The 12340-nt window shown below is 60.6% G+C and overlaps 1 protein-coding gene across 1 annotated transcript; it reads right to left on the bottom strand.

Annotated features, from left to right (window-relative positions):
• Nucleotides 1–922: 922 nt before the first annotated feature.
• Nucleotides 923–2308, bottom strand: POU3F1 (POU class 3 homeobox 1). Its single transcript, XM_062193270.1, has one exon. It carries the CDS (start codon nucleotides 2306–2308, stop codon nucleotides 923–925), a length of 1386 nt encoding a protein of 461 aa, XP_062049254.1.
• Between the last annotated feature and the right edge of the window lie 10032 nt (nucleotides 2309–12340).

Below are 12340 nucleotides of genomic sequence, written 5' to 3' on the forward strand. Positions count from 1 at the left end.
GGGACTCGGATACAACGAAACGAAAAACAAACGCTCGAATTTTTTTTTTGTTAGTTTTTTTTTTTTTTTGTAGTGTGTGTGATTTGCTTTTTTTTTTTTTTTCTTTTCTTTTGTTTTTTTTCTCTTAAGGAGGGGAAGACAAGGGGTAGAATAAATTAGGCTAGATTAAAGCTTTGGCTATTTCCTGCTTTTATACACAGACGCGGCTCTCGCGGCCTCCCCTCCGGGGCCCCGATAAATACAGTATACAGCGATTTAAATTAAGGGCGCGGGCAGAGTTAGGACCCCTGGAGCCGAGAAGCTCCACGAATAAATAAAAACCATTAAAAAAAAGAAAGAAGAAGAAGAAGAAGAAGAAGAACCCAAGCCTGGAGAAAGGGAGGGGGCGGGGCGCATCCCAGAGGGGCGCAGAGAGCGACGGCCCCCACCCTCGCCCCGCAGGCTACGGAGTCGCGCCGGGAAGAGGGGGTGCGAGCTCCCTTCTCCCCGTCCTCTCTCCCGGGGAACCCCTAGCCCCGCACCGCGTTACCTGTCGCTGTGGGGAGGCCGCTGCCGGGATCCGGCCCCGAACAGCCCGGGGGTGGGGGAGGCAGGGGCAGGGGTCGTCGAAGAGGAGGGGGACGGGGGCGGGGGTGGGCGGGAAGCCGGCGGCGGGCAGGGGCCCTGGGGTGCGCGAGCGCCTTCCGCATCTTCGCTCCTCTCTCGCGGGGCTCGGGCGACGCAGCCCGTTGGCCGTCTTCGCCGCTCGCCGGGGAGGGTCGTCTGGGTGTTTGGTTTTGTTCGAAAGTTTCTGGGCTTTTTTTTTTTTTTTTCTTTTTTGTAAAATCCAAAGCAACCGAATAACAACAACAACAACAAAAAACCCCAAGAGTCCAGGCAGCGCGGGCGGGCCGCGCGCCGGCGGGGGGCCCAGCCCGCGGGGTCACTGCACAGAGCCGGGCAGTGTGTGGTGGTGGTGGTGGTGCAGCGCGGCCGGCGGGGGCGGCGGGGGCGCCGAGGGCGGCGACGCGCCGCCCCCACCCGGCCCCAGCTCGCCAGGCGCGTACACGTCGTCCATGGGCGGGTGGCCCGCGCCGGCCGCGGGGGTCATGCGCTTCTCCTTCTGCCGCCGGTTGCAGAACCAGACGCGCACCACCTCCTTCTCCAGCTGCAGGCTGTCGGCCAGGCCCGTGATCTCGTGCGCCGAGGGCTTGGGGCACTTGAGGAAGTGGCTCTCCAGCGCGCCCTTGACCCCGACCTCGATGGACGTGCGCTTCTTGCGCTTGCGGCCCTGCGCCGCGATCTTGTCCAGGTTGGTGGGGCTGCCGCTGGACGAGTCGGTCTCCTCCAGCCACTTGTTGAGCAGCGGCTTGAGCTTGCACATGTTCTTGAAGCTCAGCTGCAGGGCCTCGAAGCGGCAGATGGTGGTCTGCGAGAACACGTTGCCGTACAGCGTGCCCAGCGCCAGCCCCACGTCGGCCTGCGTGAAGCCCAGCTTGATGCGCCGCTGCTTGAACTGCTTGGCGAACTGCTCCAGGTCGTCCGAGCTGGGCGCGTCCTCGTCCGAGTGCTCGCCCACCGACGAGCCGCCGCCGCCGCCCGCGCCCGGGTGCAGGTGCGCCGCCGCGGCTGCCGCGGCCGCCGCGTGCAGGCTGCCCGCGTGTGCGTGTCCGTGTCCGTGGGCGCCCAGGTGCGGCGGCGGCGACGGCTCCAGCTGCGCCTCGTGGCCGTCCTCGTGCAGCGCGTGGTGCAGGCCCGGCCCCGCGCCGCCGCCGCCCGCCGCCAGCATCCCGGCCAGGCCGCCGCCGCCGCCCCCTGGGTAGGCCGCCTGCGCGTACAGCCCGAGAGGCTGGGGCTGGTGGCCCCCGCCGGCCCCGGGCGAAGGCGACATAGCCGGACCCAAGTGGTGCGCCGTGCCGCCCTGCGCCCATGCCGCGCCCGCGTGGGCCGCCCCCTGGTGCACCAGGCGCGCGTGGAAACCTCCTCCTCCGCCGCCGCCGCCGCTGCCGCCGCCGTCGTCTGCTCTGCCGGTGCCGCCGCCGCCCGCCTTGCCGTGTTCCAGGTGCGGGCCGCCGGCCCAGTCGCCGCCGCCGCCTCCTCCCGCGGGCAGCCACTGGGGGTGCGCTAGGCCCACGGGGTGGCCCGCGCCCGCGCCCAGCCACTCGTGGTGCATCAGCTTCTGCACTTCGCGGTACGCGGCCCCCGCGTGCAGCCGTTCGGCGGCCGCCGCCGCCGCCGCTGCCGCCGCGGCGTCCGGATGCATGAGCGGCCCGGTGCCCCCGGCTCCGCCGCCGGGGCCCCGCGGCAGGTACTGCGCGGTGGTGGCCATGCCGCCCCGCGCCCTGCCCTGCCCTGCGCCGCGCCGCGCCGCCGCCGCCGCTGCCGCCGCCGCTCCGCTCCGTCTGCGGGCCCCGCCGCCGCGCTCCGCCGGCTTAAAGCCCCGACCCGCTCGGCGCTCCGGAGCCCCACCCCGCCCGCCGCCCATTGGCTGCCCGCGGAGCCGCCTCCCGCCCCCCGGCCTCGGCCCCCGCCCCCCGCGCCCGCCCGCCGCCCGGCCGGGCCGCCCAGAGCTCGCCATTGGGCCTCGCTCGCGGGGTCCCGCGCGCCGACCGCGTTGATTGGCCGTTGAGGCTTCATTCACGGTGCCCCCCCTTCCCATCCGCGTACACATCCACGCCCCGGGGGCGCGGCCGCCACGTGGGGAGTGGCGCGGGGGAGGCCCTGGGACCGCGCCCCCTCTCGCCCTGGCTGCGTGGGCCCCGCTTTTCCCCGAGAGCGGGAGACTCCGGGCCCGGCCGGTCCCACGTTCCACGCGAGCTGAATTCCTGCACGCGTCCCAGCGGGGCGGCCGGAGGCGGCGGCGGGGATCGCGGGCTCCGGGAGGCGCTCGGGTTCCGAGAAGCGACTCAGTCCCGCGCTCCTCCCTCCGCAGTGCCGCGGCCGGCGGGGCCAGGATTCCTGCGGGCTTGGCGGCTGCGGGCGCGAGGCGGCGCGGGTTCCCGGCGCGTCTGCTCACCTCGCCCGCCTCGCCTCCCCGCCCGCCGCCTCCAGCGTGCTCAGAGCGCTCCCCCGCGTGCCCGCTCCGCGCGTCTCGGTTTTCCCTCTTCTCCCTCCAGACCCAGCGTCACAGCTGAGCCGACCTCTGTGGCCTTGAGAGCGCGCGGGGCGCGCGCGGAGACGGGCATCCTCGTGTCCACGCCCCGCGGGGCCACTCCTTCTCCGGGCACCGCGGCCCAGGTGAGTTGCGCGCGGGCGGCTCGGGGGTCGGGGTGGCGAGGCGGCAGCGGTGCCACTGGGAGACCCGAGCGTTTGCAGCCCGGCCGCCTTCCGGGGTTCTAGAGTGACAGGGAAAACGCCTTGATGCCGGGCCCAGGGCCCCTGCAGCCTTCTCGCTCCTCCTCTCTCATGGGCCGTGGTCATGGCCTCGGTGGGGTGCTGGTGGCAGGTTCCCGGGAAGCTTGTCCTCGAGGAGGAAGGGAACCAACTCCGGAAAGGGCAGCTGGCCCCTCTGAGATCCGTCCTGCTGGCCGGGAGCTGTCCAGCCCGGTACGGAGCCCTGGGCTGGCACTGAGACAGAATAGACCTTGTGGGACAGGGGGCTGGGGGCCGGCCACCTCTCGTTTGCCGCAGGTCTTTGAGAACTCCTTGAAGGATTCTGCGTGGAGTGGGGCCTGTGCAGCTTCACTCCATATTTGACCCCGGGGCTGGGTGGAGCCAGTGAGTCTTTTCCTCTTTGTCACCCTGAGGCTTGGCTCCCAGGGGGTCTTCCAGCTGGTGGTCCTCTCCTTGATCTTGCCTCAAATGGATTCGTGGATCCCAGGGCCCTGTGGGGTCCCAGAGCCCAGATCTGAGCTGGGGGGCTCGCTAGGACCTGCCTGTGGAGCATTTGGAAAGGTGATGGGCGCTTGGTGGCTGCTGCCACGGAGATGGTCCGAGGGTGGCTGGGGTCGTCCTGGACACACACCGAGCTCATCCGGGCCCTGAATGCCGCAGCACCAAGGAACAGAGTGGTCACTGGCCACTGTTCTTAGCAGGCTCCTTAGGTCCCACCGTAGCCTCAATGGCTGAATCTAGCTGGGGATGCTGGGTGTCCCTGGACTCTGGCCCGGGAAATGGTCACCTTGAGGTCTTCTGGCTCACTCGTCTCCCTGGCCCCTCTCCCAGGCTCAGGAGGTAGGACCAAGGCTGACAGTCCTGCAGAGGTCTCCTCTCATGCCAGCCCTGTCCAGGCCTGTGTGACATTGAAGCTTGGGCTTCCAACCTGAAGCTGCTGCTCTCTTCCCGGGCAAGAGTGACTCCAGTCCAGGCTCTCTAGCCCTTGGTTTTCCTTCTTGTAGATAAGGAGTAACAGGGCCACAGGCAGCCCACTTGTCTCCCCAGGCTAAGTCAGATGGTACTTGAAGACTATGGGAATGAGAAGCCCTCAGAAAGGGTTTCACACTGCTTGTTTCTATTGTTACCGGCCGGCGAGTGAGCAACATACACTCGCTCTCTGCTTAAGGTCAGCGTCCTCATTTGTGGAGTGGCGTTATGGAGGTTTGGGCCAGTTCCAGCTCTGATGGTCTGTGAGTCTCTGAGTTCCTGTAGGAGAAAAGGTGTCAGAATGGTGGCCCACAGGCACGGGGCTTTGCAGGGAGCTTCCACACTTGTCCTATAACCTCTGCTTTTCCGCCCTGCGAGAGCGCTCAGATCCGTATCGTCACCGCGTGGACGAGGGAAGGGAGACTTGCCCAGGAGTGCAGTTCCCATGATCTACCTCTTATCGTTCTCCCCACTGCTGTGGGATGGGGGGAGGATGCCCGTGGAGGCAGCGGCTTTGCCTAGCGCAAGCAGAAAACCCGCCTTCTGTCTGGTCGTGCTCGCTGCCGGGCAGGGGCCTGCTGAGGCTCCCGGAGCTGCATTCCCAGCTCTGGGCTGAACTCAGGGGTGTCCGCAGCAAAGCAGTATCCAGACCTCTAGGTCACCAGGTTGTCTCCCGGCAGATCTCAGTCCCCTGTTAGCATCCCCGTGGCTTTGCGAGACTTACTGTGCCTCTGTTTCTTCATCATAAAATAGGGACAGTGATGCCTGCGTCTCAGGATCGCCCCCAGGCTCCAGGGAGGTGTGGAACGTAGGTGTCCTTGCAGCATGATTGCTGCCGTGTGAACTAGGAAAGGTAAAATTCCATTCATTGCTTTGGAAATTACAGACCCTCTACAATGACAGGGATTTGGTCCTGAATCAGATGTTCCTGGGTTTGGGAATTACATTTCCTCGGGAAATCTTAACATCCTCCTCACTCTTTGATGCTGGGGATTCTGTGGGCGGGGGGGCGGGGTGGTGGTGGAGAAGACACCGCAGGCTGTGACATGGCTGCTGGCAGACCCCTGCTGCAAAGAAGCCCCTCTGGCCGGAAGCACTGCCTTCACCTGCCTGGGGGAGGTAGTGTCCTCAGACCCGCAGCACACAGACACAGGTGGACACAAGTGATTGGGTGCCCACCTGACTCAGGCGGACCCGGAGTGCTGGAGGTGTGCCAGCAGATGTTCCCTCACCCACCCACACGCAAACAAGCAGTGTGGTGCGGGGACAAACATGCAGATTTCCAGATGGACTCGCGGCGTCAGGCTGGAAATTCGTGGTCACACAAAGCAATGCCCAGTGATAAATCTGGGCCCTTGTCTTAACAGGACTTACACAGACCCCCAGCGTGGGCTGACATAGGCCCACGTGGGCACCCCTTCATGGACACGGAGCTACACAGGACCTCCAGGGCCTTGGGGCCACAGACACGGAGGCTCTCCCTGGCAGGCTAATGCATACAGACAGAGAGCCAGCCACATGGCACTGCCACCCAGGTGCACAAAGAGGCCCACCCCACTCATGTCACGGAGACACGGAAGGGGCTGGGCCCATGCAGAGTTGAGTCCACACAGTTTAGCAGCAGCACTGGTCCCGGGGGCACAGAGGAGCCCCCTTCTTATTTTTCCCACTCTCCTTGTCCGTGGCGGGCAGCTCCCAGCCAGGCCGTCGCCAGTCCCCACGGCTCTGGGGCCTCCCTCCCCAGTGGGGCCCCTGGCCAGCCCGCCCCCAGCAGGCTCTGCGCCGGCTTTCCCAGAGCCCAGAGGCCTCCTTCAGGCTCTGGAGTGTGACCAAGCGCCTGCTCATTTGACACAGGTCACTGAGCCTCCAGCAGATGGGGCCCTCACTGTGGGGGGTCTCGGAGCCCGAGGGGCTGTGGGGGTGGAGGGTAGGGGGTGGGAGAGATTCTACAGGGAGGAAGGCAACGAGACAAGTGCCAGCCCCGTATACTGTCTGTGCAGAGCCCCAGGTCACAGACACACAGGCTGGCTCAGTGCCGTCAGCACCCTGGGGGTCACACGTGCACTGCACTGTCCCAGACACACAGCCCAGGCAGGAGCTGTCACAATAGCACAGGGAGCACAGACTTGGGGAGGAGAAAGATGCACAGTTCTGCTCAGCATCTCTGGGGGCGAGTGCCACTGGGCGCTTTCCCCTTTGGTCTCTGGGTCCTCCGAGCTCTCTTTGGTCAGCTGGTCCATTGGTCAGGAGTCCAGAAAGTGCTGAGAGCAGACGCAGCTGCAGACCAAGGCCTGCTCGGTGCTAGGGGACGAGAGTCTCTGGGACACTCCATCTGGGTTCCTTGCAGGTCAGGGATGCTGAGAAGCGTAAAGAGAGGAGGGATCCGGGCCCACGGCTGCAGGAGCTGTCTCAGGGTGGCCTCCTGTGTGCTTGGGCTTTGAGCCTTTGTCTGAGGCTGGCTGTGCTGGGGGTAGCTCTCACTGCCCGCTTCCTTTCCCTTCTGCCAGTCTCCTCGTGCCCAAGCGCTTGCATTTTCCTCGGTCTGGCTTGGACGTCAAGGGTCCCGGGCTCCGTGTGGACCCTGACTCAGGCTTGTTGGATGACATTGGGTCAACTCCGTGACCCTGTCTCCTCACCTGTAAGCTGGGCAGGATGCTTCTCTCTTGGGCTGCTGGAGAAAGTGGGGGTGAGATCACCGCCCAGATGGAAACCGGGAAAGGGAAATCGTGACTTGGTTTCTCTCCTTGGCTGAGCTGCCGGGGTGAGTAAGAGGCTGGGTGAGCAGGAGGGGACCTGCCTGCTCCCATAACCAGTTCTTGCTGAAGGGTGTCAGGAGCGGCCACACCCTGCTCACTCGGAGCTGCACGGAAGAGTCTGGAAGGGCCCTGGCTGCCCCAGATCTCTAGTCGTGGGAGGCAGTGGGGGAGGGGTAGCAGGTCACCTGTCTGCAGGCGTGTGTTGCTCACGACTGTCCCGAAGCTCTCCCTACACAGTGTGGGATCGCTGTTCCGGGTGCTGCAGCTCCCTCTCTTCCCCTCTGGACTGCGCCCCTGCAGGTGTCAGCTGCCTTTTTGTCCTCCCTGTGCCCTGTAGGGCTCTGGACACAGGAGGGGAGTCGGGGGCGGCACGTTGCTGTCTCTGGCAGAGGGGAAAGACAGAGTCTCCCTTTCCGTGGCAGGTTCCCTAACTCCCAGCCTTGGGGAGGGGAAGGGGGGACGGGAAGGAAATCCCTCTTCGGATGAACCTCCCCCCCAACACCCCCAGCTTGGAGTCCTCAGGGTGAGAATGGGGTCCTCCTAGAATATCAGTGGAATATTCAGATTAGGGGTGTTCAGTTGTTCAATTGCTCTTGAAATTTACTTTCATTTTTAGCAGACTGGCAGCCTCTGAGCTGGCGTTAATGCCCGCAATCCGGTTATGCAGAACACGCGCTCTGCGAATCGGTAAATCATTAGCAGGGATTAATCACCCTGAAAGGCTGGGGCTGGGTTGTAGTTTCCTGCTTGCATGCTTTTTTTTTTTTCCCCTCAACACACTTTTTTTTTTTTTTTTTATCTGGATGACTGCAAAATTCACCACCACAGGGTGGGGTGGGAGCAGAGAGTGATAATTGAAGTCCTTGTCACCATCGTTGGAAGAGCCAGGTGCCTTCCAGGCCTGGGACTGACTTTGGGATCTCACTGAAGGCTGTGGTAGGTGATCTGTGGCCTGGGCAGGAGGGAGGGCAGTTCCCTTGGGTTTGTGCGTGTTGCGGTGTTTGCAGTAGCGTGTAGATGGCCCCGTGTGCCAGGTATATGGTGACTGTAAGTTAGCAAGCCTGTATGTGGCATGCTCCCATGGACTCATGTTTATATTCTGTAGTTGCCCATAAATAGTTGTGTGCTGGTGCTGGGTTTGCGTTAATACATGTACATTAGTGCCTGTAATTGTATCAGTGTTTCCATTTGAGAGTGGTTTTAATATTCCCTTTTGCTTTTGGGAAACTGTTTTATTGTGTGTGTGAATATATCCCCTCCTGTGAGAAACCACACCTTCCTCACCACAGGGTGGCTCTTGAGGGAAAGAAGGTAGAACAGGAGGGAGGTTCCAACCTGTACCTGCTGGGGGCGTGGACCAAAGCTTATTTACATATTCATGAGTGGGCAGCCTGGTTGAGAAGAGCTGCAATCTTTCTTCTTGTTTTTTTTTTTTTTTTCTTTTAAAGATTTATTTGAGGCCAGTGCTGTGGCATGGTGGGCTAAGCCTCCGCCTCCAGTGCCGGCATCCCATATGGGTGCTGGTTTGTATCCTGGCTGCTCCTCGTCCCATCCAGCTCTCTGCTATGGCCTAGGAAAGCAGAAGATGATGGCCCAAGTCCCTAGGTCCCTGCACCCACGTGGGAGACCTGGAAGAAACTCCTGGCTCCTGGCTTCTGATCAGCCCAACTTTGGCCATTCCTGCCATTTGAGGAGTAAACAGCAGATGGAAGACCTCTCTGTCTCTCCTCTCTGTCTGTAACTCTACTTCTCAAATAAATAAATATATCTTGGCCGGTGCCGTGGCTTAACAGGCTAATCCTCCGCCTTGTGGCGCCGGCACACCGGGTTCTAGTCCCGGTCGGGGCGCCGGATTCTATCCTGGTTGCTCCTCTTCCAGGCCAGCTCTCTGCTATGGCCCGGGAAGGCAGTGGAGGATGGCCCAAGTGCTTGGGCCCTGCACCCGCATGGGAGACCAGGAGAATCACCTGGCTCCTGGCTTCGGATCAGCGCGATGTGCCGGCCATAGCGGCCATTGGAGGGTGAACCAACGGCAAAAAGGAAGAGCTTTCTCTCTGTCTCTCTCTCACTATCCACTCTGCCTGTCAAAAGAAAAAAGAAAAAAATAAATATTTAGAAAAAGAGATTTATTTGAAAGGCAGAATTAAGAGATAGAGATAGAGAGATATTTTTCATTTGCTGGTTCACTCTCCAAATGGCCTCAGGGCTGGGCCAGGCCAAAGCCAGAAGCCAGGAGCTTCCTCTAGGTCTCCCATGTGGATATCAGGGGCCCAAAGACTTGGGTCATCCTCCACTGCCTTCTCAGGCAAGTAGCAGGGAGCTGGATCTGAAGCAGAGCAGCTGGGACTTGAACCAGCACCCATGTGAGATGCCAGTGCTACAGGTGGCGGCTTAACCCTCTACACCACAGCACCAGCCCATTTTTTTATAAAAATTTTTAGATGTTTATATATTTATTTGAAAGCCAGAGTTAGGGAGAGAGAAAGGTAGAGAGAGATTTTCCAGGAACTTCCAGGGTCTTCCTCCTGGGTGGCAGGGGCCCAGGTACTTAAACCATCTGCAGTTGCTCTCCTAGGCCATTTGCAGAGAGCTGGATCAGAAGTGGAGCAGCTGGGACTTGAGCTGGTGGCCATATGGGATGTGGCGTAACCCACTATGCCATGATGCCAGCCCCAAGAGCTACAATCTTTTTTTTTTTTTTTTTCAAGATCTAATTATTTATCTGAAAGAGCTACAGAGAGAGAGAGAGAGAGTGAGAAAAAGAGTGAGAGCATTTCCATTTGTTGGTTCACTCCCTAGTTGGCTGCAGTGGCCAGGGCTGGGCCAGGCCATAGTCAGGAGGGGGCCAGGAGCTTCTTTTGGGTCTGCCATGTGGGTTGTACTTGGGCCACCTTCTGCTGCTTTTCCCAGGGCCTCAGCGGGGGACCTGGACTGGAAGTGGACAACCAGGATGCGAACTGGTACCAGTATGGGATGATGTCACAGGCAGTGGCTTTCCCTGTTATGTCACAATGCTGCCCCCAAAAACTAAAATCTTGAAGAGACTCAGTCTGAGCCTGGAGCAGGCTGTTCAGGGCAGATGGGGTGGTGAGGCTCCGTGACGTCCACATTCCAGGTATAATGGCTACTGCCTCCATGCACGGCCAGGTAGCATCCCACCTTGCACCGTTCCTGAAACCCGACTTCCGCATAGCGCACACAACTCTTGCTTCCTGGTAGGAGCTGTGCAGCCCCGAGGGGGAGGAGAGAGGTTCTTTTTCCTTCCAGGACTCGGATGAGGGCTTTTGGGGAAAGAAGGTCACTCTTCCAGTCAGGACCAAGCTGGTGAATGGACTGTCTTTCCATTGCAGGTTCACACTGGGCCAGCCTCCTTGTGCCTCCCTGCCTCCTTGGTTGAATCAGCACAGCTTTTGGGTAGTCACATGCAGTGCTGGCACTCCCGAGGTGCTGGGCAGAGTGGGTACCCATGGAGGCCACACAACTTTCCCTTCCCCTCCGGTCCCAGAGTGCGGAGTCTGAGCTGGATTTTAATGGGTCTGATCCAGACATCAACTCGCTCCTTCCTCTAATCCCCACTCTCCAGCCCCTCTCCCCATACAGAATCAGCTCAGGCATCTCTGCGTGTGCGTCTGCCACTCCCAGAAGGCACAGGGGCCTGTCCTCCTGTGTGTGCGCCTTGTTCGTCTTCCTGCTGTACGTCCCTCCCTCCCTTCCCCCTTCCCTCCCTCCCATGCAGACATTCGGCTGTGAGCCAGGGAAGGACAGACACACAGAGCCATAGAGCACCTTTTTTTTTTTTTTTTTTTTTTTTACAGTTTGGGAGGGTCTGGGGAGAGTGGGCCGTGCCCAGTGTTGGCCTTGCTCCTCGTCCTCAGACGAGCAGGTGGAGGGTGAAAGTGGTGAAGGAGGATTTAGGAATTCTGTCTGCCCAGGGACCTGTCAGCCTCTCTATGTCTCTGGTGGCAGGCATCTGTCTGAGTGTAGGGTAACATCTGCCCAGACTCAAGACAACATCTGTTTGAAGCTGGGACACCTGGCTGAGCCTAGCACATTATCTGGCCCCGGGACAGCTTCTGTCTGGGCCCAGGACATGTGTTTGAAGCTGGCACAGCATCTCTCTGGGCCTGGTGCAACACCTTCCTGGCCTGGGGGCAGTGTCTGTTTGAGCTCCGGACATGTGTCTGACTTGAGGATGTCTGCTGGGCCTGGAACAATACCTGTCTGAGCACGGGGATGGACTTGTCACTGCAGATAAAATCACCCTGGAGCCTCCACTTTGGACTGTGCCTGAGAGCAGCTTGTGTGCAGGGCTCATGTCCTCGCTCTCCTTTCTACTAGGGGAAAGCTCTTAGCGGAGTGCCTCAGTTTACCTTCAACTGTAGGTGTCCTGGGTGCCTCCAGGGCTGGCCAACACACATGCCTCCAAGCTAGGAGGAAGCTAAGGGGAGTGGTAGGTTAGAAAGTCTAGTGGCTGGTCTAGATGGTTCTCCTTCCTGTCCCTCAGCCAGGGAGGTAAGAAGGGTGTGCTTGTGAGGCCACAGCTCCTGGGAAGCCTTCCGTTGTCCCTGCTGACCCCGTCCCTGCCAACCTCCTTTGCACACATGGCTCCCCCTCCTGGGAATGCTCTTTCTCCCCTGCCTCACACCCTCCAAGTCCCAGCGCCAGAGCCAGCAGCTCTGGGCAGTTGCCCTGTCTAGCCCAAGCTGTGGCCTCTGTTGCCCTTCCACCGACACGCCTGTGCTGCTTTCCACTCCTCTCCCGTGGGACCGCGAGCTCCTTGGGGTCAGGGGATGGCTCTGTTTCCTCTGTCTCCCAGCACATGGCTTAATTCTCGGCTTCTAGCAAGCACCGATGAAGGAGGTCTGGTGACTGACCACACACGTGTACCACTGTGATCTCACCTACTCCTTTTCTCACATAGCAGGTGCAGGGGACCCTAACACCAGCTCTGTTTCCAAAGAGGTGGGCTTTTGAGAAGAAAGCGTTTTCTCTTATTCATACCTGGTTGGCTGACTTCAGCCAAAGGGGGGCTGGGTTCCAGACCTGCTCGGGGCCTGAGCCTGCCCAGTATTTATCCACAGCCAAGATGAAGATGTCCAGATGGTGAGACTGTGTGCTCCTGTCAGGACAGAGCAGTGAAGGCAGGGGCAGCAAGGAACCCATGCAAGATAGCCTCTCTGGGGGCAGTGGGGATGGGACGAAATCTAATAGGGAGGACTGTGCCCCTGTAAGTGTCAGGGCCTGTACCTGGGTCCCAGCCCAACTCCCCAAGGGCAGTTGGGAGGGTCCAGACCTGGCTCAGC

The sequence above is a fragment of the Lepus europaeus genome, chromosome 5 (genome assembly GCF_033115175.1).
Source record: "Lepus europaeus isolate LE1 chromosome 5, mLepTim1.pri, whole genome shotgun sequence".
NCBI lineage: Eukaryota > Metazoa > Chordata > Mammalia > Lagomorpha > Leporidae > Lepus > Lepus europaeus.

Excerpts from the sequence above, each read along its gene's own strand:
- POU3F1 (XM_062193270.1), bottom strand. The coding sequence starts at position 2,308 with ATGGCCACCACCGCGCAGTACCTGCCGCGGGGCCCCGGCGGCGGAGCC.